This window comes from Hyla sarda, chromosome 2, assembly GCF_029499605.1.
Source record: "Hyla sarda isolate aHylSar1 chromosome 2, aHylSar1.hap1, whole genome shotgun sequence".
Lineage (NCBI taxonomy): Eukaryota > Metazoa > Chordata > Amphibia > Anura > Hylidae > Hyla > Hyla sarda.
This window is the reverse complement of record NC_079190.1, coordinates 406,344,839-406,364,401: the sequence shown is the minus strand read 5'-3', so window position 1 is coordinate 406,364,401 and position 19,563 is coordinate 406,344,839. Positions and strand designations below refer to the sequence as shown.

At 45.2% G+C, this 19,563-nt stretch overlaps 1 protein-coding gene across 1 annotated transcript in view; it reads right to left on the bottom strand.

Moving 5' to 3' along the window:
- The window catches only part of LOC130357485 (granulocyte-macrophage colony-stimulating factor receptor subunit alpha-like), a 139,396-nt gene that overhangs the window by 75,651 nt on the left and 44,182 nt on the right, over positions 1-19,563 (bottom strand). Inside the window, exon 3 of the mRNA XM_056560184.1 lies at positions 11,123-11,215. Coding sequence (XP_056416159.1) covers positions 11,123-11,215 — 93 coding nt within the window. The remainder of the gene's footprint in view (positions 1-11,122; positions 11,216-19,563) is intronic.

The window sequence follows — 19,563 nt, the reverse complement described above, 5'->3', positions numbered from 1 at the left end:
CTGGAGAGGATAGACCTGTGATGGGGGGGGGGGGTGCTGGAGAAGGGAGACCTGTGATGTGGGGGGCTGAAGAAGCGGGGACCTGTGATGGGAGGGACTTGTGATGGGGGACTGGAGAGGGCAGACCTGTGATGTGGGGGGCTGGAGAGGGTAGACCTGTGATGGGGGAGGTGCTGGAGTAGGGAGACCTGTTATGTGGGGGCTGGAGAGGGTGGACCAAACTGGTGCAGGCATCACGATCCCAGGACTCTGAATGACTCGGTCATTCAGAGTAATCTTAGTTTGAAAATGCCACTGGAACCCCGGTAATTAGTTCTCAGGGTGGGTCCCAGCAGGGCGGGGGACACATATCTCCTTATACCAATGGTCTCCAAACTGTGGACCTGTTGTTTAACTAAAACTCCCAGCAAAACTACAAATCCCAGTATGTCCAGACTACTGTTGGAACAGCTGGCAGTCCACAGTTTGGAGACCTAGTCCCTATACACCCCTGCAGTATAAAATCATGGGAAGCACGCTGTGCAAATATTTTTTTTTATCTCAGTGCAGCATAGATACAGAGTATTGTGGTGGACAAGAACGCGATAGCTACAAAACAGATTACAGCTGTTGCACGTGTTCCTCACTCTTCATCAGACCATACCCATTCTCACACCTGTATGTTTGTAATGCTTTTCTATATACTTTTAACATGTACACCCTCTTTCACACATCACAAGAGAGGTTTATTTGTAAATCATAAGGTGTGAGAATGGGTATGGTATGATGAAGAGTGAGGATCACGTGCAGCAGCTGTAAGTATTTATGCTGCACCGAAGAAGGTTTTATTTGCACAGAGATTGGTGAGTGCCTCCCATCATTTGCTACTGCGAGACTGTATTGCCTACTACTATACACTATTGGGATTGAGCAACTAATCTGTATGCAGGAAAAGGTGTCTGCTGTCCAAGCATCGGTTAAACAAGTCTCTAGCGGGTAGTGTTGGACTTAGTGGTGCTGACCACTGTGTCTCCAAGTGTCTCCCTATACACTGCTAGGGAGAGATGTGTCAATCAAGCCGGCTGGGCAGGGAGCAGCCACCAGGACCCGTCCCTGTGACTATTTACCTGTATTCTGGTGGCATTTTTAAACTATAATTACTTTTGAAACATCTGGACATCTCATCACTTCTATTAAAAAATCTTAATTCTTCCTGTACTTATTAGCTGCTGAATACTACATTGGAAATTATTTTCCGTTTGAAACACAGAGCTGTCTGCTGACATCTCTGTCCATTTTAGGAACTGTCCAGAACAGCATATGTTTGCTATGGAGATTTCCTTTTACTCTGGACAGTTCTTAAAATGGTCAGAGATGTCAGCAGAGAGCACTGTGCTCATGATGTCAGAAGACAGCTCTGTGTTTCAAAAAGAAAAGAATTTCTGCTGTAGTATTCAGCAGCTAATAAGTACAGGAAGGATTAAGATTTTTTAATAGAAGTAATTTACAAATCTGTTTAACTTTCTGGCACCAGTTGATTTAAAAAAAAAAAAAAAAAAAGTTTTTCACCGGAGTACCCCTTTAACCCTGTACAGAGACATCATTGTGTATAATCACACTGATGACACTGTTTATATTAACTATGAACTGTGATGTCACTGTGCATATAATCCCTGTATTGTCACTTAAGAGTGCAAGGCAAATATGTACAGTGACATCACGGTACAGGGTTAATATACACAGTGATGGCACGGTGCATGGTCCTGTATATAATCACTTATTTGGTATACAAATCATGTATAGCTGGTATCCACCACTGTATGGTCAGTGTATTTGGGATTATCGGTCTTTGTATTGTGAATTTTATACAGTAACAATATTGTGGTGCTAGTCAGTCATTAGTCAGTCGCAATGGTAGTCATGATCATGGTGTTACAGTATTATTTGTTTCTTGCTGATAGTACACACAACTAACAATGAGCACCTGTGCCTGTACTTATTTTTGTCTGGTGCTGATTATTTTTCTTCTTTTGTACTGGTATTATTAGTAATATTGGTCTCAGTATACAGGATTTGGTCAGTAATAGAGATGAGCGAACCTACAGTAAATTCGATTCGTCACAAACTTCTCGGCTCGGCAGTTGATGACTTTTCCTGCATAAATTAGCTCAGCTTTCAGGTGCTCCGGTGGGCTGGAAAAGGTGGATGCAGTCCTAGGAAAGAGTCTCCTAGGACTGTATCCACCTTTTCCAGCCCACGGGAGCACCTGAAAGCTGAACTAATTTATGCAGGATAAGCCACCAAATGCCGAGCCGAGAAGTTCTAGATGAATTGAATTTACTGTAAGTTCGCTCATCTCTAGTCAGTAACAATATGATGGTAATATGTACGGTCATAAACTTCCTCCCTGTATACCGGTATTATTAGTAATATTGGTCTCCTTTAGTGTTGCTCACGAATATTCGCAATTCGAATATTATTCGCGAATATCGCATATTCGCGAATTCGCGAATTTCGCGAATATAGCGCTATATATTCGTAATTACGAATATTCGTTTTTTTTTTTTTTTTTTTTTTCACAGTACACCTCACAGTGATCATCCCTCTCTGCTTCCAGCTTGTGTGGTGTAAAGAAGGCTGTAATACTACTGTGTGAGACTGTCGTGCGAAAATTCGCATATGCGAAAATTAGCATATGCAAATGTTCGCATATGCGAATATTCGCATATGTTAATTTTCGTATGCGAGAATATTCGCAAATGCGAAAATAACACAAGAATATAACGAATATGCGAATATTCGCGAATATATGACGAATATTCGTCCATATATTCGCGAATATTCGCGAATTCGAATATGTCCTATGCCGCTCAACACTAGTCTCCTTATACATGATGTGGTCATTAAAGGGGTATTCCAGGATTTTTTTTTATTTGGCTATGCTACAGGGGCTGTAAAATTAGTGTCGTTCATAATATAGTGTCTGTACCTATGTGTGACGGTTGTCTCGCAATTCTTCTGTGATTATTGCCCCAATATTTATTTTTAACAGCATACAAAATTACCCATGTCTCGGTATTTCCCAGGTTGCAGTGCGTCGAGACCTGACATCACTAATCAGGTGATCAAAGGGAGCCTGTTCTACTTCAATTTTGCAACAACTGTAGGCCCCCTGGTTTGAAAACACTGTGTTTCAATTGGTGGGGTGGCTGATGTGTGGGAGGAAGGAAAGTGATCTCAAACTTTCAAGCATGGAACTGTGGGATGTGTAGTTTAGAGAACAAAATCAAACAGGACATACCCAGTTCTGGCAGGTAAGTACTAAAATCACCTTATGGTGGATAAATCCTTTAACAATATGATGGTAATACATATGGTAATAATAATCTTCCTTGTATACCGGTATTATTGGTAATATTGGTCTAAGTATACTGGTTTTGGTCAGTAACTGTATGATGGGGACATGTATGCTAATAATATTCCTTCTTGTACACCGGTATTATTAGTAATATTGATCTCTGAGTATACAGGACGTGGTCAGTAACAGTGTGATGGTAATATGTATGGTGATAATATTCCTACTTTAAGGGTAGGGTCACACGTAAAGGATCTACAGCATATTTTATGCACACACATAGATCTCCGCGACTGTAGTAAACGGCCACGAGTGAACTGCGCATGCGGATGCAGATTACTACAGTCGTGCAGATCCCCGTGTATGTCCTTGTAGCAGCAAATTGCTGCTAAGAGCAGACACACGGGCACTGGCAGGGGGCTCACTCTAGGTTCTGCCATTGGTAGATCCATTACTTGTGACCCTACCCTTATACCGGTAGCATTGGGGATTCTGGTATCTGTGTAGTAGACAGAATTTGCCATAGGGCCCATAGGACACTAGTTATGCCCCTGATCTATATGCCCTCTTGCCACTTGAGATTTGAACTGCGGCAACAGCACAGCCATCTCACATAGCCATTCAGATCACCATGAGAAGTCCTCAGAAAACTATGTGGGGCCTCATGTTTGAGTTTAGCCTCAGGCCTCACAAAGTCTAGAGCTGCCTCTGGTGGCATGCTGCAGGCTGTCTCTCATCCTGCTCAGAGCGCACCACACAGATCCCTGCTTGTCCTGCACTGAGGAGGAGGGCAGAAGCCCCCAACTGATGTGTGCTGGCGTCACGCTTGCAGAATTAAATCCCCCCTCTTTGTCAGTAAATTCCAAAGAACTGAGCAGTGGACCAGAGTAGAAAACAGAAGAAAGAAGACTGAATAAGAAATGAAGTATGAGGAACTGAGCTGCAAGCAAGATTGGGTAAGAATGTAGCTTTTTCTTTTGTTGACTGTTAAAGGGGTACTCCACCCCTAGACATCTTATCCCCTATCCAAAGGATAGGGGATAAGATGTCTGATCGCGGGGATCCCGCCGCTGGGGACCCCCGCAATATAGCATGCGGCACCCACCTGTTTCTTGTCCAGAAGCGCTGGAGGGTCTGGGTCGCGACCACGGGAACAGAAGTCCGTGACGTCATGACTCCGCCCCCGTGTGACGTCACACCCCGTCCCCTCAATACAAGTCTATGGGAGGGGGCGTGAGCAGTCAAGCGGCAGAATCATCAATCAGTGGTTTCATATGAGAAACCACTGATCAATGTAAAAGATCAGTGAGTGCAGTGTTATAGTCCTCTATGGGAGCTATAACACTGCAAAAAAATAAAAGTTTGAATCACCCCCCTTTTCCCATTTAAAAGAAAAAACTGTGTAAATAAAAATAAACATATGTGGTATCGCCGCGTGCGGAAATGTCCAAATTATAAAAATATATAGTTAATTAAACTGCATAGTCAATGGTGTACGCGCAAAAAAATTTCGATCAATAAGTCCTATCAATGCAAAAATGGTACCGCTAAAAACTTCAGATCATGACGCAAAAAGTGAGCCCTCATACCGCCCCATATGTGGAAAAATAAAAAAGTTATAGGGGTCAGAATATGACAATTTTAAACGTATTAATTTTCCTGCATGTAGTTATGATTTTTTCCAGAAGTACGACAAAATCAAACCTATATAAGTAGGGTATCATTTTAATCGTGTGGACCTACAGAATAAAGAGAAGGTGTCATGTTTACCGAAAAATGTACTGTGTAGAAATGGGAGCCCCCAAAATTAGTATTTTTCTATTTAGTCTCACAATGATTTTTTTTCTGTTTCGCCGTACATTTTTAAGTAAAATCACTTACGTCATTACAAAGTAGAATTGGTGGTCCAAACAATAAGCCATCATATGGATTTTTAGGTAGAGCTGGGCGGTATGACCAAAAATGTGTATCACGGTATTTTTGTAACTTATGGCGGTTCCACTGGACATAACGGTATTTTTTCTGCTCCCCCCCCCCAAAATCATGTTACCCGCCAGCGCTGTTCTGCTCCCCCCAAATCATGTTAACCACCAGCGCTGTTCTGCTCCCCCCAAATCATGTTACCCGCCAGCGCTGTTCTGCTCCCCCCCCTATTAATTATCAGCCCAGCGGGGTACTACTCACATATGTCACCCGCAAGCACTGCCCTCCTCCTCTTTGTTGCGGGCCACTGGCGCTGGAACTCTATACTGTACGCCAGTGGTCTCCAACCTGCGGACCTCCAGATGTTGCAAAACTACAACTCCCAGCATGCCCGGACAGCCAACGAATTTCCGGGCATGCTGGGAGTTGTAGTTTTGCAACAGCCGGAGGTCCACAGGTTTGAGACCACTGCTGTACGCTGTATCCCTATGCCCGGGCTGCAAAAGATGAACAAATTAAACTTTAACTTACCTACGTCGGCCTTACGCTGGGGACGGGAACGTCTGAGAGCCATCAGCCTATCACCGGCCGCAGCGATGTCCCGCCCCGGCCAGTGATAGGCTGAGCCCACTGTCATGTAAGAAGCCGGCTTCTTACATGACAGTGGGCTCAGCCTATCACCTCCGTTGGTGGTCCACAGGTTGGAGACCACTGGCGTACAGTATAGAGTTCCAGCACTGGTGGACCGCAACAAAGAGGAGGAGGGCAGTGCTTGCGGGTGACATGTGTGAGTAGTACCCCGCTGGGCTGATAATTTATTGGGGGGGGGGGAGCAGAACAGCGCTGGCGGGTAACATGACTTGGGGGGGGGGGGAGCATAACAGCGCTGGCGGTATTGCGGTATGGAGAAAAATTAATATCGTGCAGCACAAAAATTTTGCTATTTGGTATGAACCGGTATACCGCCCAGCCCTATTTTTAGGTGTAAAATTGAAAGAGTTATGATTTTTTTAAAAGGTAAGGAGGAAAAAACGAAAATGCAAAAATGGAAAAACCTCGGGTCCTAAAGGGGTTAAAAACATTGTTTTCCACCAGAGTACCCCTTTAAGTCCCCTCCATACAGTGCCACTGGTTTGTAATTAGGCCCCCCAAGCCTTGATTGACACTATGAGTGCTGGGAACTTCATGTAAAGTCTGCCATTTAGGATGTCAGTTAAAGGGGTACTCCGGCGCTTAGACATCTTATCCCCTATCCAAAGGATAGGGGATAAGATGACTGATCGCGGGGTGCTGCGTGCAAGATCACGGGGGTGCCCAGCGGCGGGACCCCCGCGATCAGTAATCTTATCCCCTATCCTTTGGATAGGGGATAAGATGTCTAAGCGCCGGAGTACCCCTTTAAGCATGAGTGGGTGGGAAGAGGCCAGCGGCAGAGTGACTAGATTCCACTCAGGCTCTGCCCCCATAACTACTTACCTGAATCGAGGCTTATTCAGAATTTTGTGGCATTACAGAAGACGTACTTGCACAGTGTCTATACGCTGTCCCTGAAATCTACAAGGTACTGAGGGTACTGAGGGTTTACTAAGCAGCAAGAGAACTGCCTGGTTCCCTTTAAAGTGGAACTCCGGTGGAAAAAAGGTGGAAAACAATTGTTTTCAAATCAGCTGGTGCCTGAAAGTTAAACATTTCTTAAAGGGGTACACCGGTGAAAACCTTTTTTCTTTTAAATCAACTGGTGGCAGAAAGTTAAACATATTTGTAAATTAATTCTATTAAAAAATCTTAATCCTTCCATTACTTATTAGCTGCTGAATGCTACAAAGGAAATTCCTTTCTTTTTGGAACACTGATGACATCACGAACACAGTGCTCTCTGCTGACATCTCTGTCCATGTTAGCAACCATGCATAGTAGATGCATAGGAGATGTATGCTAAGCGCAGCATGGTGGCTCAGTGGTTAGCACTGCTGCTTTGCAGTGCTGGGGACTTGGGTTCAAATCCCACTAAGGACAACAATAAATAAAGCATTATTATTATTATAATAATGTCAGCAGAGAGAACTGTGCTCGTGATGTCATCAAAGAGCATTCCAAAAAGAAAAGAATTTCCTCTGTAGTATTCAGCAGCTAATAAGTACAGGAAGGATTAAGATTTTTTAATAGAAGTAATTTACAAATATGTTTAACTTTCTGCCACCAGTTGATTTAAAGTACCCCTTTAATCCTTCCAATACTTATTAGCTGTTGTATAAAACAGAGACATTTATGAATTTCTTTTCTGTCTGACAACAGTGCTCTCTGCTGACACCTCTGTCTGTGCAGGAACCGTCCAGATTAGAATCATATCCCCATAGGAAACCTCTCCTACTCTGGACAGTTCCTGGCACAGACAGAGGAGTCAGCAGAGAGCACTGTGGTCAGACTGGAAAGAACTTCACAAAGTTCTCTGTAGTATCAGCTGCTGTATACAACAGATATAAGTACTGGAAGGGTAAAGATTTTTTAATAGTAAGTAATTTACAAATCTGTTTATCTTTCTTGCACTAGTTGATTTGAAAACATTTTTTTTCCCACCGAAGTTCCCCTTTAAATGGGCACTCTCATTAAAACAAATTTTTGCTATTGCACTCCTTATGTTAAATAAAAAATATTTCTAATATACTTTGTTTTAAAAAAATGAAGTTTTCTATGTTTTATTTGCACATTTTCCCCCCAACTCATACACAGACTTTGGACCAAAGTCCGAACACAGGAAGTGCCGCCTGGAGTGCTGAGGGGGGGGGGGGGGGGAAGGGGGTGTCCAATCAACAACATATGGCAGTTATGTGTGAGAGGAGCTATGATTGGATGAGGCTGCCCCCCCCCTCCCCTCAGCACTCCAGGCGGCACTTCCTGTGTTCGGACTTTGGTCCAAAGTCTGTGTATGAGTTGGGGGAAAATGTGCTCTTGAGCTTTTTTAAGCACAAATAAAACATCTTCATTTTTTTCAACAGAGTATATTAGAAATATTTTTCATTTACCATGAGGAGTGCAATAGCAAAAATTTGTTTTAATGAGAGTGAATCTCTGGGTGCGTTCACACGCTCTTTGTTTTTGCCGGTTTTCCGCTGCGTATTTGAAAGTGGGCGGGCTCTTCTCGGCTGTCCGTAGCAGATTTTCCGCGGCGGAATTTACACTGCGGAAAATCCGAAACAGTCCCTACTGACTTCAATGGGGCTTGAGGAGGATTTTCCGCAGTGTAAATTCCTCCATGGAAAATCTGCTATGGGTAGCCGAGAAGAGCCCGCCCACTTTCAAATACGCAGTAGAAAACCCTCATAGATATGTCAAAGCAGTGTCCAACTACAAGTGTTTTGGGGAGAATACCCCTTACATATTTTATTAATCCAGGATAAAACCTCTATGTCCCTATGTAAAACAATAAAGACACTTAATATTAAAGAAATACAGTAAGAGTCTACAGTCTGAGCATCCAATATGTGGCCCGTGGGTTGAATTCAGCCCACCGAACGTGGAGATATGGCTCACTGGAGATCGCCAGCAGTAACCACACCTAAGGCCTAAAAATCATTGGAGCTTCTGGAGCTCAAGCTTCACTCTCCATATTCCCTGTTAAACAGGGGAGGCTAGTTACCTGTCCAGGACTTGCTGCTGGGTGCAAGTCCTGAGTGACAGCAGGTTTCCTGCACAGAACCATCTGCAAATAACATGGCAGTGTGCATCCGGACACATAGGAGTGATGACGCAATGTAATGTGAGTGGCTGGTAAGTCATATTGCACATCACCTGCGAGCATGCATACAACTGTGTGTGCGCCCTTAACTGCTGGAAAAGTGGATGCCTTTAGGTTCTCTCTGCTAGACAGTGGCTGAATGTTTCCTGCCTGCCGGCTTTGCAGGGTGGGGGTGCTAATGGTTGCTGTGTGATGTGGGTGTATGGTGGGAGGGGTTTGTTGGTCTTATGGTTATGGTGAGTGCTCTTGGATGTGCTCAGGGAGGGGCTCGGTAAAAAAAAATGAGTACAGCCCACGCACACATACATTTCTGATGAAATTGCTAAATGCAGGAAAAAACTTGGACACCTCTGGTCTACAGCATGCTCACATTATTATAAATCTACAAAACTAAAATTGATAATATAGCAATGTACATAAGGACCTATACAAATTCAGCATTTGTTTCCCTCAACATTGTCCTTATTGGCTTCTCACAAGTAATTTCCTCTTCCTAGAGGCTGGCATCTAAGGGATTTCTTCTGTATGAAAATTTAGGATTTGAGGAAAGACACCTATAGGCTGAGCTGTAATTCCTATGCTTACATGTGGCCCCCGAGATCCAGAGGGGAACTCCAAATGCATGAAGGGTGCTAACAATGCAAAAAATACATATGTAGAATAAGGGTTTATTGCCAGTGCTTAAAATATAAAGTTAATATCAAATATAAACTAAATATAATGTTCGGATATTTCGGATATTTTCTATGAATGCCCTGTGATTCCATTACCAGAACGTTTACTGTAAATTTACGCCTATTTGTTGTTTACATGAAGTGCTTTTGTAGGTAAAAATATTCATTTAGGCTAGGTTTCCGCAAAGGTTTTTTTTGTGGCGTTTTTTTTAATTTTTTTTATAGAAAACCACAACTGTAGTTTTTGAGGCAAAGACAGCTGTGGATCCAGTAGGAAGGAGGAGTATAAGTCCTTCCTTTATATTTCCCATTCCTCTTAAATACACTTTGAGTCAAAAACCACAGTGTCAGTTTTCCAAAAAACGCCAGAAGAATAACCTGTGTAAGGAAATCTAGCGTATTTTTCGCCGTATAAGACACACTTTTTCTTCCCCAAAACTGGGGGGGGGGGGGAAAGTTGGTGCGTCTTATGCGGCGAATACAAACACCTATCGCGGCGGTCCCTGCGGCCATCAATGGCCGGGACCCGCGGCTAATACAGGACATCACCAATCGCAGTGATGCCCTGTATTAACCCTTCAGACGCGGCGATCAAAGCTGACCGCCGCGTCTGAAGGGAAAGTGACACTAACCTGACTGCTCAGTCGGGCTGTTCGGGACTGCCGCGGTGAAATCGCGGCGTCTCGAACAGCTTACAGGACACTGGAAGGGACATTACCTGCCTCATCGGTGTCTGCTCCGTGCCGGGATCCCCTGCATGGCCGGCGTTCTCCTTCGACGTCATCACGTTGTCGCGCACGCCATCCCATAGGAGCGGCGTGCGTAGCGACGTGATGACGGTGACGGAGAGCGTGGATCCCGGGGAAGAAGACGTCCGGAGCCTCGGGGACACCACGGGGACGCGGTAACAGCGATGGAGCGACATTCAGGGCAGCGGTGACAGGTCCGGAGCGGTGGGGACATGTGAGTATCACCTCCTATTAGAGTGATCTTCAACCTGCGGACCTCCAGATGTTGCAAAACTACAACTCCCAGCATGCCCGGACAGCCAACGGCTGTCCGGGCATGCTGGGAGTTGTAGTTTTGCAACATCTGGAGGTCCGCAGGTTGAAGATCACTGTTGGGTTCAGATTTTTTTTTTAGATTTTGCACCTTTAAAATTGGGTGCGTCTTATATGCCAGTGCGTCCTATAGGCGAAAAATACGGTATTTAAATGTTTACATACCTATTATTATGATGGAATAAGAATAAGACAAATGTTTGAAGACTATTACAACGCTGCTACTATCCTACATGACTACAAGATGACTACAGTTTTTTATTGCTAGGATAACATTAAAACACAGTGCACATTTCTTTCCCGGATTCCTCTACTTCATAGACTTTTTTTTTTTCTAACTAAAGCATTTTCTTTCTCACACATGCTTACCGTGGACGGATCTCTAACTACTTACCTCAGTTTTGATAATGTTGTTTGCAGCTCTTTCTGTATGAAAGACAGACAGCTTGTCTCAGTCACAGTGAGACGTCTATAATTTCTCATTGTGCTTAAGCCGTCAAACACAGGACCAATCAGAACAACAATACATATCTCCACAAGAGGAGGAGACTAGCAGGCTGAGAAGATTGCTTACACAGTGTTTTCCTTTTTTTTTCTTTTCAACTGCTACTTTTTTATTACATGTTTATTAAAGTGATTTGATGACTTCTTTGTTTCTTGCACTACATGGGTTTATATTGAAATATTTTTTTTTATTGTGAGAATTCTTTTAGTTTTTAAGGGCATACTGTAGGGGCTGGCTAAAATTATACATTTGGTAAGTACATCAAAAGCAATTCTGTAATAAAGTATTATGGTTGGAAATGTTATGTCAGTTCCATTAAAGGGGTACTCCGGTGCTTACACATCTTATCCCCTATCCAAAGGATAGGGGATAAGATGCCTGATCGCGGGAGTCCCGCAGCTGGGGACGCCCGCGATCATGCACGCGGCACCCCGTTTGTAATCAATGCCCGGAGCGTGTTCACTCCGGTCCTGATTATGCTCGACCGCAGATCCGGCGGCGTGTGACGTCACGCCTCCGCCCCCGTGTGACGTCACGCCCCGCCCCTCAATGCAAGCCTATGGGAGGGGGCGTGATAGCTATCACGCCCCCTCCCATAGGCTTGCATTGAGGGGCGGAGCGTGACATCACACGGGGGCGGAGGTGTGACGTCACACGCCGCCGGATCTGCAGTCGAGCATAATCAGACCCGGAGTAAACACGCTTTGGATAGGCGATAAGATGTGTAAGCACCGGAGTACCCCTTTAACCCCTTGGGGACAGAGCCCATTATGACCCTAAGGGCGGGAGCATTCTTTTCAAATCTGACCTCTATCACTTTAAGCATTAATAACTCTGGGATGGTTTTACTTCTAAATTTGATCCCGAGATAGTTTTTTCGGGACATATTCTACTTTATCCAACATATAGAAATATAAGAATGGCACTCATCCATCTGGCGGTAAGGTAGTGGTGTATTTATTGTACAAAAATCAAGCATACACAAACCGGCATCACAGCCTTCGGCGTCCCTCTCACAAGATGCCGCTCCTGTGATGCCGGTTTGTGTATGCTTGTTCTTGCACAATAAATACACCACTACCTTACCGCCAGACGGGTGAGTGCCATTCTTATATTTCTATAGCATGTGATCTGGAAAAGAACTGTGTAAATCGGCACCGATATAACTAAAAAATATAACCGATCATAATGGGAAACAGTATATGTAAGCACTGTGTGAGCTGGATGTATATTGGAAACTGGAGTGTCCGGAGGTGCACACGCTATAGTAAAGATATTAACTGTATACAACCATGAGTAGAAAATAAATGGAGCACTCACGCGATGACTATGTTCAAGGCAGGTAGGTACACATCCAGGGTTTTTTTTCCTTTCTTTAGCGGGAGGCGGTAGATGATCCAAGGGGAGCCTCAGACGCTGGCCACGGACCGTATCACGCCCTTTGGTACTTCGTCAGGCCTGGCGAAGCTCCAAAGGGCGTGATACGGTCAGTGGCCAGCGTCTGAGGCTCCCCCTGGATCATCTACCTCCTCCCTGCTAAAGCAAGGAAGAAACCCCTGGATGTGTACCTACCTCCTTGAACATAGTAATTGCGTGAGTGCTCCATTTCTTTTCTTCTCATCGTTATATACAGCTTATATTTCTATATGTTGGACTTGCTTTTCTGGAATAGAGCACCCGGTACTGCTTATCTAGTTGTGACTAGTGTTGAGCGGCATAGACCATATTTGAATTAGCGATATTTCACGAATATATGTACGAATATTCGTCATATATTTGCTAAATTCGCATATTCGTAATATTCGCATTTTATTTTCGCGAAAATTCACGTAGGCGAAAATTAGCATATGCGAAAATTAGCATAAACCAAAATCAGCGTAAGTGAAAATTCACATATGCAAAAATTAGCATATGCAAATTTTCGCATATGCGAAAATTCGCACGCCAGTCTCACACAGTAGTATTAGAGCCTTCTTTACACCACACATGCTGGAAGCAGAGAGGGGTGATCACTGTGATGTGTACTGTGAAAAAAAAAAATGAATATTCGTAATTACGAATATATAGTGCTATATTCGTGAATATTGACGAATTCGCGAATATGCGATATTCGCGAATAAAATTTGCATTGCGAATATTCGCGAGCAACACTAGTTGTGACGACCCGGCAGCTTCATTGTCCATGAGCTATACCTGTCAGCTGTGCCGAGCACTGTTTCTCTACACATATATTCTACTTTATGTTAGTGGTAAATTTTTGTCGATACTTGCATCATTTCTTGGTGAAAAATTCCAAAATTTCAGGAAAAATTATAAAATGTTGCATTTTTCTAACATTGAAGCATTTTGCTTGTAAGGAAAAGGGACATGTCAAATAAATGACATATTGATTCACATATACAATATGTTAACTTTATGTTGGCATCATAAAGTTGACATGTCTTTACTTTTTGAAGACATCAGAGGGCTTCAAAGTATAGCAGCAATTTCCCAATTTTTCACAAAAATTTCAAAATCTGATTTTTTCAGTGACCAGTTAAGTTTTGAAGTGAATATTTATGTTGGAAATACCCTATAATGGACCCTATTATGAAATCTTCACCCCTAAAAGTATTCAAAATGACATTCAAAAAGTTTGAAAAATAAAAATCAACCCGCGCGCGCCCTAAGGAGCGGGGACAAGACAGACGGGGAACGAGTGAGGTACGGGAGCCGGGATGCGCATCGCGAGCGGGCGCCTCCTGCGTCGCGAATCGCATCCCGGCTGGGAGTAATATTGCAGCGCACCCGGTCAGCAGGTCTGACTGGGGCGCTGCGAATGAGAGGATGCTGCGAGCGCTCCGGGGAGGAGCGGGGACCCGGGGCGCTCGGCGTAACAGTACCCCCCCCCCTTGGGTCTCCCCCTCTTCTTGGAGCCTGGGAACCTGAGGATAAGACTTTTGTCTAGGATGTTGTCCTCAGGTTCCCAAGATCTCTCCTCTGGGCCACAGTTCTCCCAATCCACCAGAAAAAATCTTTTACCTCTGACAATCTTGGACGCCAGAATCTCCTTCACAGAAAAGACGTCAGAAGAACCGGAAACAGGAGTGGGAGAAACAACTTTGGGAGAGAAGCGGTTAAGGATGAGTGGTTTAAGGAGAGAGACATGGAAGGCATTGGGAATACGGAGAGAAGGAGGAAGAAGGAGTTTGTAAGAGACAGGGTTAATCTGGCACAAGATTTTGAAAGGACGAAGATAGCGTGGTCCCAGTTTGTAACTGGGGACACGAAAGCGGACATACTTAGCGGAGAGCCATACCTTGTCTCCGGGAGCAAAAATGGGGGGAGTTCTTTTTTTATCAGCAAATTTTTTCATCCGGGATGAAGCCTGTAAAAGAGAATTTTGGGTTTCTTTCCATATGGTGGAAAGATCACGAGTCACTTCATCCACAGCGGGCAAACCAGAGGGCAAGGGAGTAGGGAGGGGAGGAAGAGGGTGACGGGAGACTCTGAAATTGTATGAGAATTCGGCCAATGGTAGAAGATCTGCCCAGTCATCCTGGCGGGAGGAAACAAAATGCCGTAAATAGTCACCCAGGACCTGATTAATTCTTTCTACTTGCCCATTGGATTGGGGATGATAAGAAGAAGAGAAGTTTAATTTGATCTTGAGCTGTTTACAGAGGGCCCTCCAGAATTTAGACACGAATTGGACGCCTCTATCCGAGACGATATGCGTGGGCAAACCGTGAAGGCGAAAAATGTGTATAAAAAATTGCTTTGCCAACTGAGGCGCTGAAGGAAGACCAGGAAGAGGAATAAAATGTGCCATCTTGGAAAATCGATCAACGACCACCCAAACAACTGTGTTGCCACGGGATGAGGGCAAGTCCGTAATAAAGTCCATACCAATCTGTGACCAAGGCTGTTCAGGAACAGGCAGAGGATGAAGGAGACCAGCAGGCTTCTGGCGAGGAGTCTTATCCCGGGCACAGACAGTACAGGCCTGCACGAAATCAACAACATCAGTCTCCAGAGTCGGCCACCAATAAAATCGAGAGATGAGTTGAAAGGATTTTTTGATGCCCGCATGGCCTGCGAGGTGGGAGGAGTGTCCCCATTTGAGAATCCCGAGACGCTGGCGTGGAGAAACGAAGGTCTTCCCTGGAGGAGTTTGCCTGATGGAAGCTGGAGAAGTGGAGATCAGACAGTCCGGAGAAATGATGTGTTGCGGAGAGGCCTCAGAAGAACGAGAGAGGGCATCGGCCCTAATGTTCTTGTCAGCAGGGCGAAAATGGATTTCAAAGTTAAAACGGGCAAAGAACAACGACCACCTAGCCTGGCGAGGGTTCAGTCGTTAGGCAGACTGAAGATAGGAGAGATTCTTGTGATCAGTGTATATAATAACTGGATATTTTGATCCCTCCAGCAGGTGCCTCCATTCCTCAAGCGCCAATTTAATGGCCAGTAGTTCTCGATCACCAATGGAGTAGTTTTTCTCCTGTGGACCAATCAAGGGTTGAGGAATGGTGTTGAAGCCACGGTAATCCAAGAAGAATTTCTGAAGTGCAGTTAGAGAGGACCAAAAATTAAATTTTTTCGTGATGGGGTCCGATGCACATTAGGAGAGGTTCCGTGCGGTAACGTACGGTACAGTCCAATCTTTCATTGTTAACAGAATTGATGTAGAGGGGTCTGGCGAGACTGGTCACCGGGATGTTGAACCTGTTGATGAGAGAGGCCAAAACAAATTTTTCTGCAGATCCGGAATCCAAGAAGGCCATAGCAGAGAAGGAGAAGGTAGAAGAAGATATCCGCACAGGCACAGTAAGGCGTGGAGAAGCAGAGTTCACATCAAGAGCTGTCTCACCTTTGTGCGGAGTCAGCGTACGTCTTTCCAGGCGGGGAGGACGGATAGGACAATCCTTCAAGAAATGTTTGGTACCGGCACAGTACAGGCAAAGATTCTCCATGCGGCGTTGTGTCCTCTCTTGAGGTGTCAAGCGAGACCGGTCAACTTGCATAGCCTCCACGGCGGGAGGCACAGGAATGGATTGCAGAGGACCAGAGGAGAGAGGAGCCGGGGAGAGAAACCGCCTTGTGCAAACAGAGTCCATATCCTGGCGGAGCTCCTGGCGCCTTTCGGAAAAACGCATGTCAATGCGGGTGGCAAGATGAATAAGTTCATGCAGGTTAGCAGGAATTTCTCGTGCGGCCAGCACATCTTTAATGTTACTGGATAGGCCTTTTTTAAAGGTCGCGCAGAGGGCCTCGTTATTCCAGGATAATTCGGAGGCAAGAGTACGGAATTTGATGGCGTACTCGCCAACAGAAGAATTACCCTGGACCAGGTTCAGCAGGGCAGTCTCAGCAGAAGAGGCTCGGGCAGGTTCCTCAAAGACACTTCGAATCTCCGTGAAGAAGGAGTGTACAGAGGCAGTGACAGGGTCATTGTAGTCCCAGAGCAGTGTGGCCCATGACAGAGCTTTCCCAGACAGAAGGCTGACTACGAAAGCCACCTTAGACCTTTCAGTAGGAAACTGGTCCGACATCATCTCCAAGTGCAGGGAACATTGCGAAAGAAAGCCACGGCAAAACTTAGAGTCCCCATCAAATTTATCCGGCAAGGATAATCGAAGGCTGGAAGCGGCCACTCGCTGCGGAGGAGGTGCAGGAGCTGGTGGAGGAGAAGATTGCTGGAGCTGTGGTAATAGCTGCTGTAGCATCACGGTCAGTTGAGACAGCTGATGGCCTTGTTGCGCTTTCTGTTGCGACTGCTGGGCGACCACCGTGGTGAGGTCGGCGACAACTGGCAGCGGGACTTCAGCGGGATCCATGGCCGGATCTACTGTCACGATTCGGCTGGCTGGAGGTGGATCCTCTGTGCCAGAGAGGGATTGGCGTGGACCGTGTTGGTGGACCGGTTCTGAGTTGCTACTGGTATTCACCAGAGCCCGCCGCAAAGCGGGATGGTCTTGCAGCGGCGGTAGCAACCAGGTCGTATCCACCAACAACGGCTCAACCTCTCTGACTGCTGAAGATAAGCGCGGTACAAGGGAGTAGACAAGAGCAAGGTCGGACGTAGCAGAAGGTCAGGGCAGGCAGCAAGGATCGTAGTCAGGGGCAACGGCAGGAGGTCTGGAACACAGGCTAGGAACACACAAGGGAACGCTTTCACTGGCACAATGGCAACAAGATCCGGCGAGGGAGTGCAGGGGAAGTGAGGTATAAGTAGGGAGTGCACAGGTGAAAACACTAATTAGGCCTGCTGCGCCAATCAGTGGCGCAGTGGCCCTTTAAATAGCAGAGACCCGGCGCGCGCGCCCTAAGGAGCAGGGCCGCGTGCCCCGGGACAAGACAGACGGGGAACGGGTGATGTACGGGAGCCGGGATGCGCATCGCGAGCGGGCGCCTCCTGCGTCGCGAATCGCATCCCGTCTGGGAGTAATATTGCAGCGCACCCGGTCAGCAGGTCTGACCGGGGCGCTGCGAATGAGAGGATGCTGCGAGCGCTCCGGGGAGGAGCGGGGACCCGGAGCGCTCGGCGTAACAAGGGGTAAATTGAGTCTTTATACCCCACAGGTGATTGACAAACTTTCGTTAAATTGGGACGTGAAAATGAAAAATTAGATTTTTAACACTAAAATGTTGGTGTTAGCCCAAACGTTTCATTTTCAAAAGGAGTAATAGGAGAAAATGCCCCCCAAAATTTGTAACCCTATTTCTCTTGAGTAAGGAAATACTTCATATGGGGATGTAAAGTGCTCTGTGGGTGCACTAGAGGGCTCAGAAAGGAAGGAGCGACGTTGGGCTTTTGGAGAGTGAATTTTGAGGAAATGGTTTTTAGGGGGCATGCCACATTTAGGAAGCCCCCATGATGCCAGAACAGTAAAAAAACAAAAAACACATGGCACACTATTATGGAAAATACACCCCTCAAGGTACTTAAAAGGGGGTAAAGTGAGCCTTAACACCCCACAGGTGATTGATGAACTTTCGTTAAAGTGGGAAGTAAAAATAAAATATTTTTTTCAATAAAATGCTGGTGTTACCAAAAATTTGTCATTTTTACAAGGGGCAATAGGAGAAAATGCACCCAAAAATGTGTAACCCCATTTCTTCTGAGTATGGAAATACCTCATATGTGGATGTTAAGTGCTCTGCGAGCGTACTACAATGCTTAGAAGAGAAGTAGCGCCATTGGGCTTTTGGAGAGAGAATTTGGTTGGAATAGAAGTCAGGGGCCATGTGCGTTTAGAAAGCCCCCATGGTGCCAGAACAGTGGACCCCCCACATGTGACCCCATTTTTGAAACTACACCCCTCACAGAATTTAATAATGGGTGCAGTGAGCATATACACCCCACTCTCGTTTGACATATCTTTGGAACAGTTGGATGTGCAAATGAAAAATAAAATTTTTCATTTTTACGGATAGTTCAAAACTGTTCAAAAAATCTGTCAGACACCTGTGGGGTGTAAATGCTCACTGCACCCCTTGTTACATTCCGTGAGGGATGTAGTTTCCAAATTGGGTCACATGTTGGGGGATCCACTGTTCTGGCCCCATGGGGACTTCTCTCTCCAAAAGCATAATGGTGCTCCTCTTCTGAGCCCTGTAGTTCACCAGCAGAGCACTTTACATGCACATATGGGGTATTTCTATACTCAGAAGACATGGGAATACAAATTTTGGAAGACTTTTTCCTATTACCCCTCGTGAAAATGAAAAATTTGGGGTAACACCAACATTTCAGGTAAAAAAACAACAACTATTTTTAATTTTCACATCCAACTTTAATGAAAATTTGTCAAAGACCTGTGGGGTTTTAAGGCTCACTATACCCCTTTTTACATTCCTTGAGGGGTATAGTTTTCAAAATGGGGTCACATGTGGGTGTTTTTTGTAGGTGTGTTCATGTCAGAACAGCTGTAACGATCAGCCACCCCTGTGCAAATCACCAATTTAGAGCTCAAATGTACATAGTGCGCTCTCACTCCTGAGCCTTGTTGTGCGTCCGCAGAGCATATAACGTCCACATATGCGGTATTTCTGTACTCACGAGAAATTACAACAAATTTTGTGGGTCTTTTTCTCCTTTTACCTTGTGAAAATGAAAAGTAGGGGGCAACACCAGCATGTTAGTTTAAACATTTTTATTTTTTTTACACTAACATGCTGGTGTAGACCCTAACTTTGCCTGAGTATAGAAGCAACCCATATGTGGCTCTAAACTTTTGCCTTGAAATACGCCAGGACTCTGAAGTAAGAGAGCGCATGTGCATTTGAGGACTAAACTAGGAATTTGCAAATAGGGGCGGACCCGGATACAAGGATGGGGCTTGTCTGTC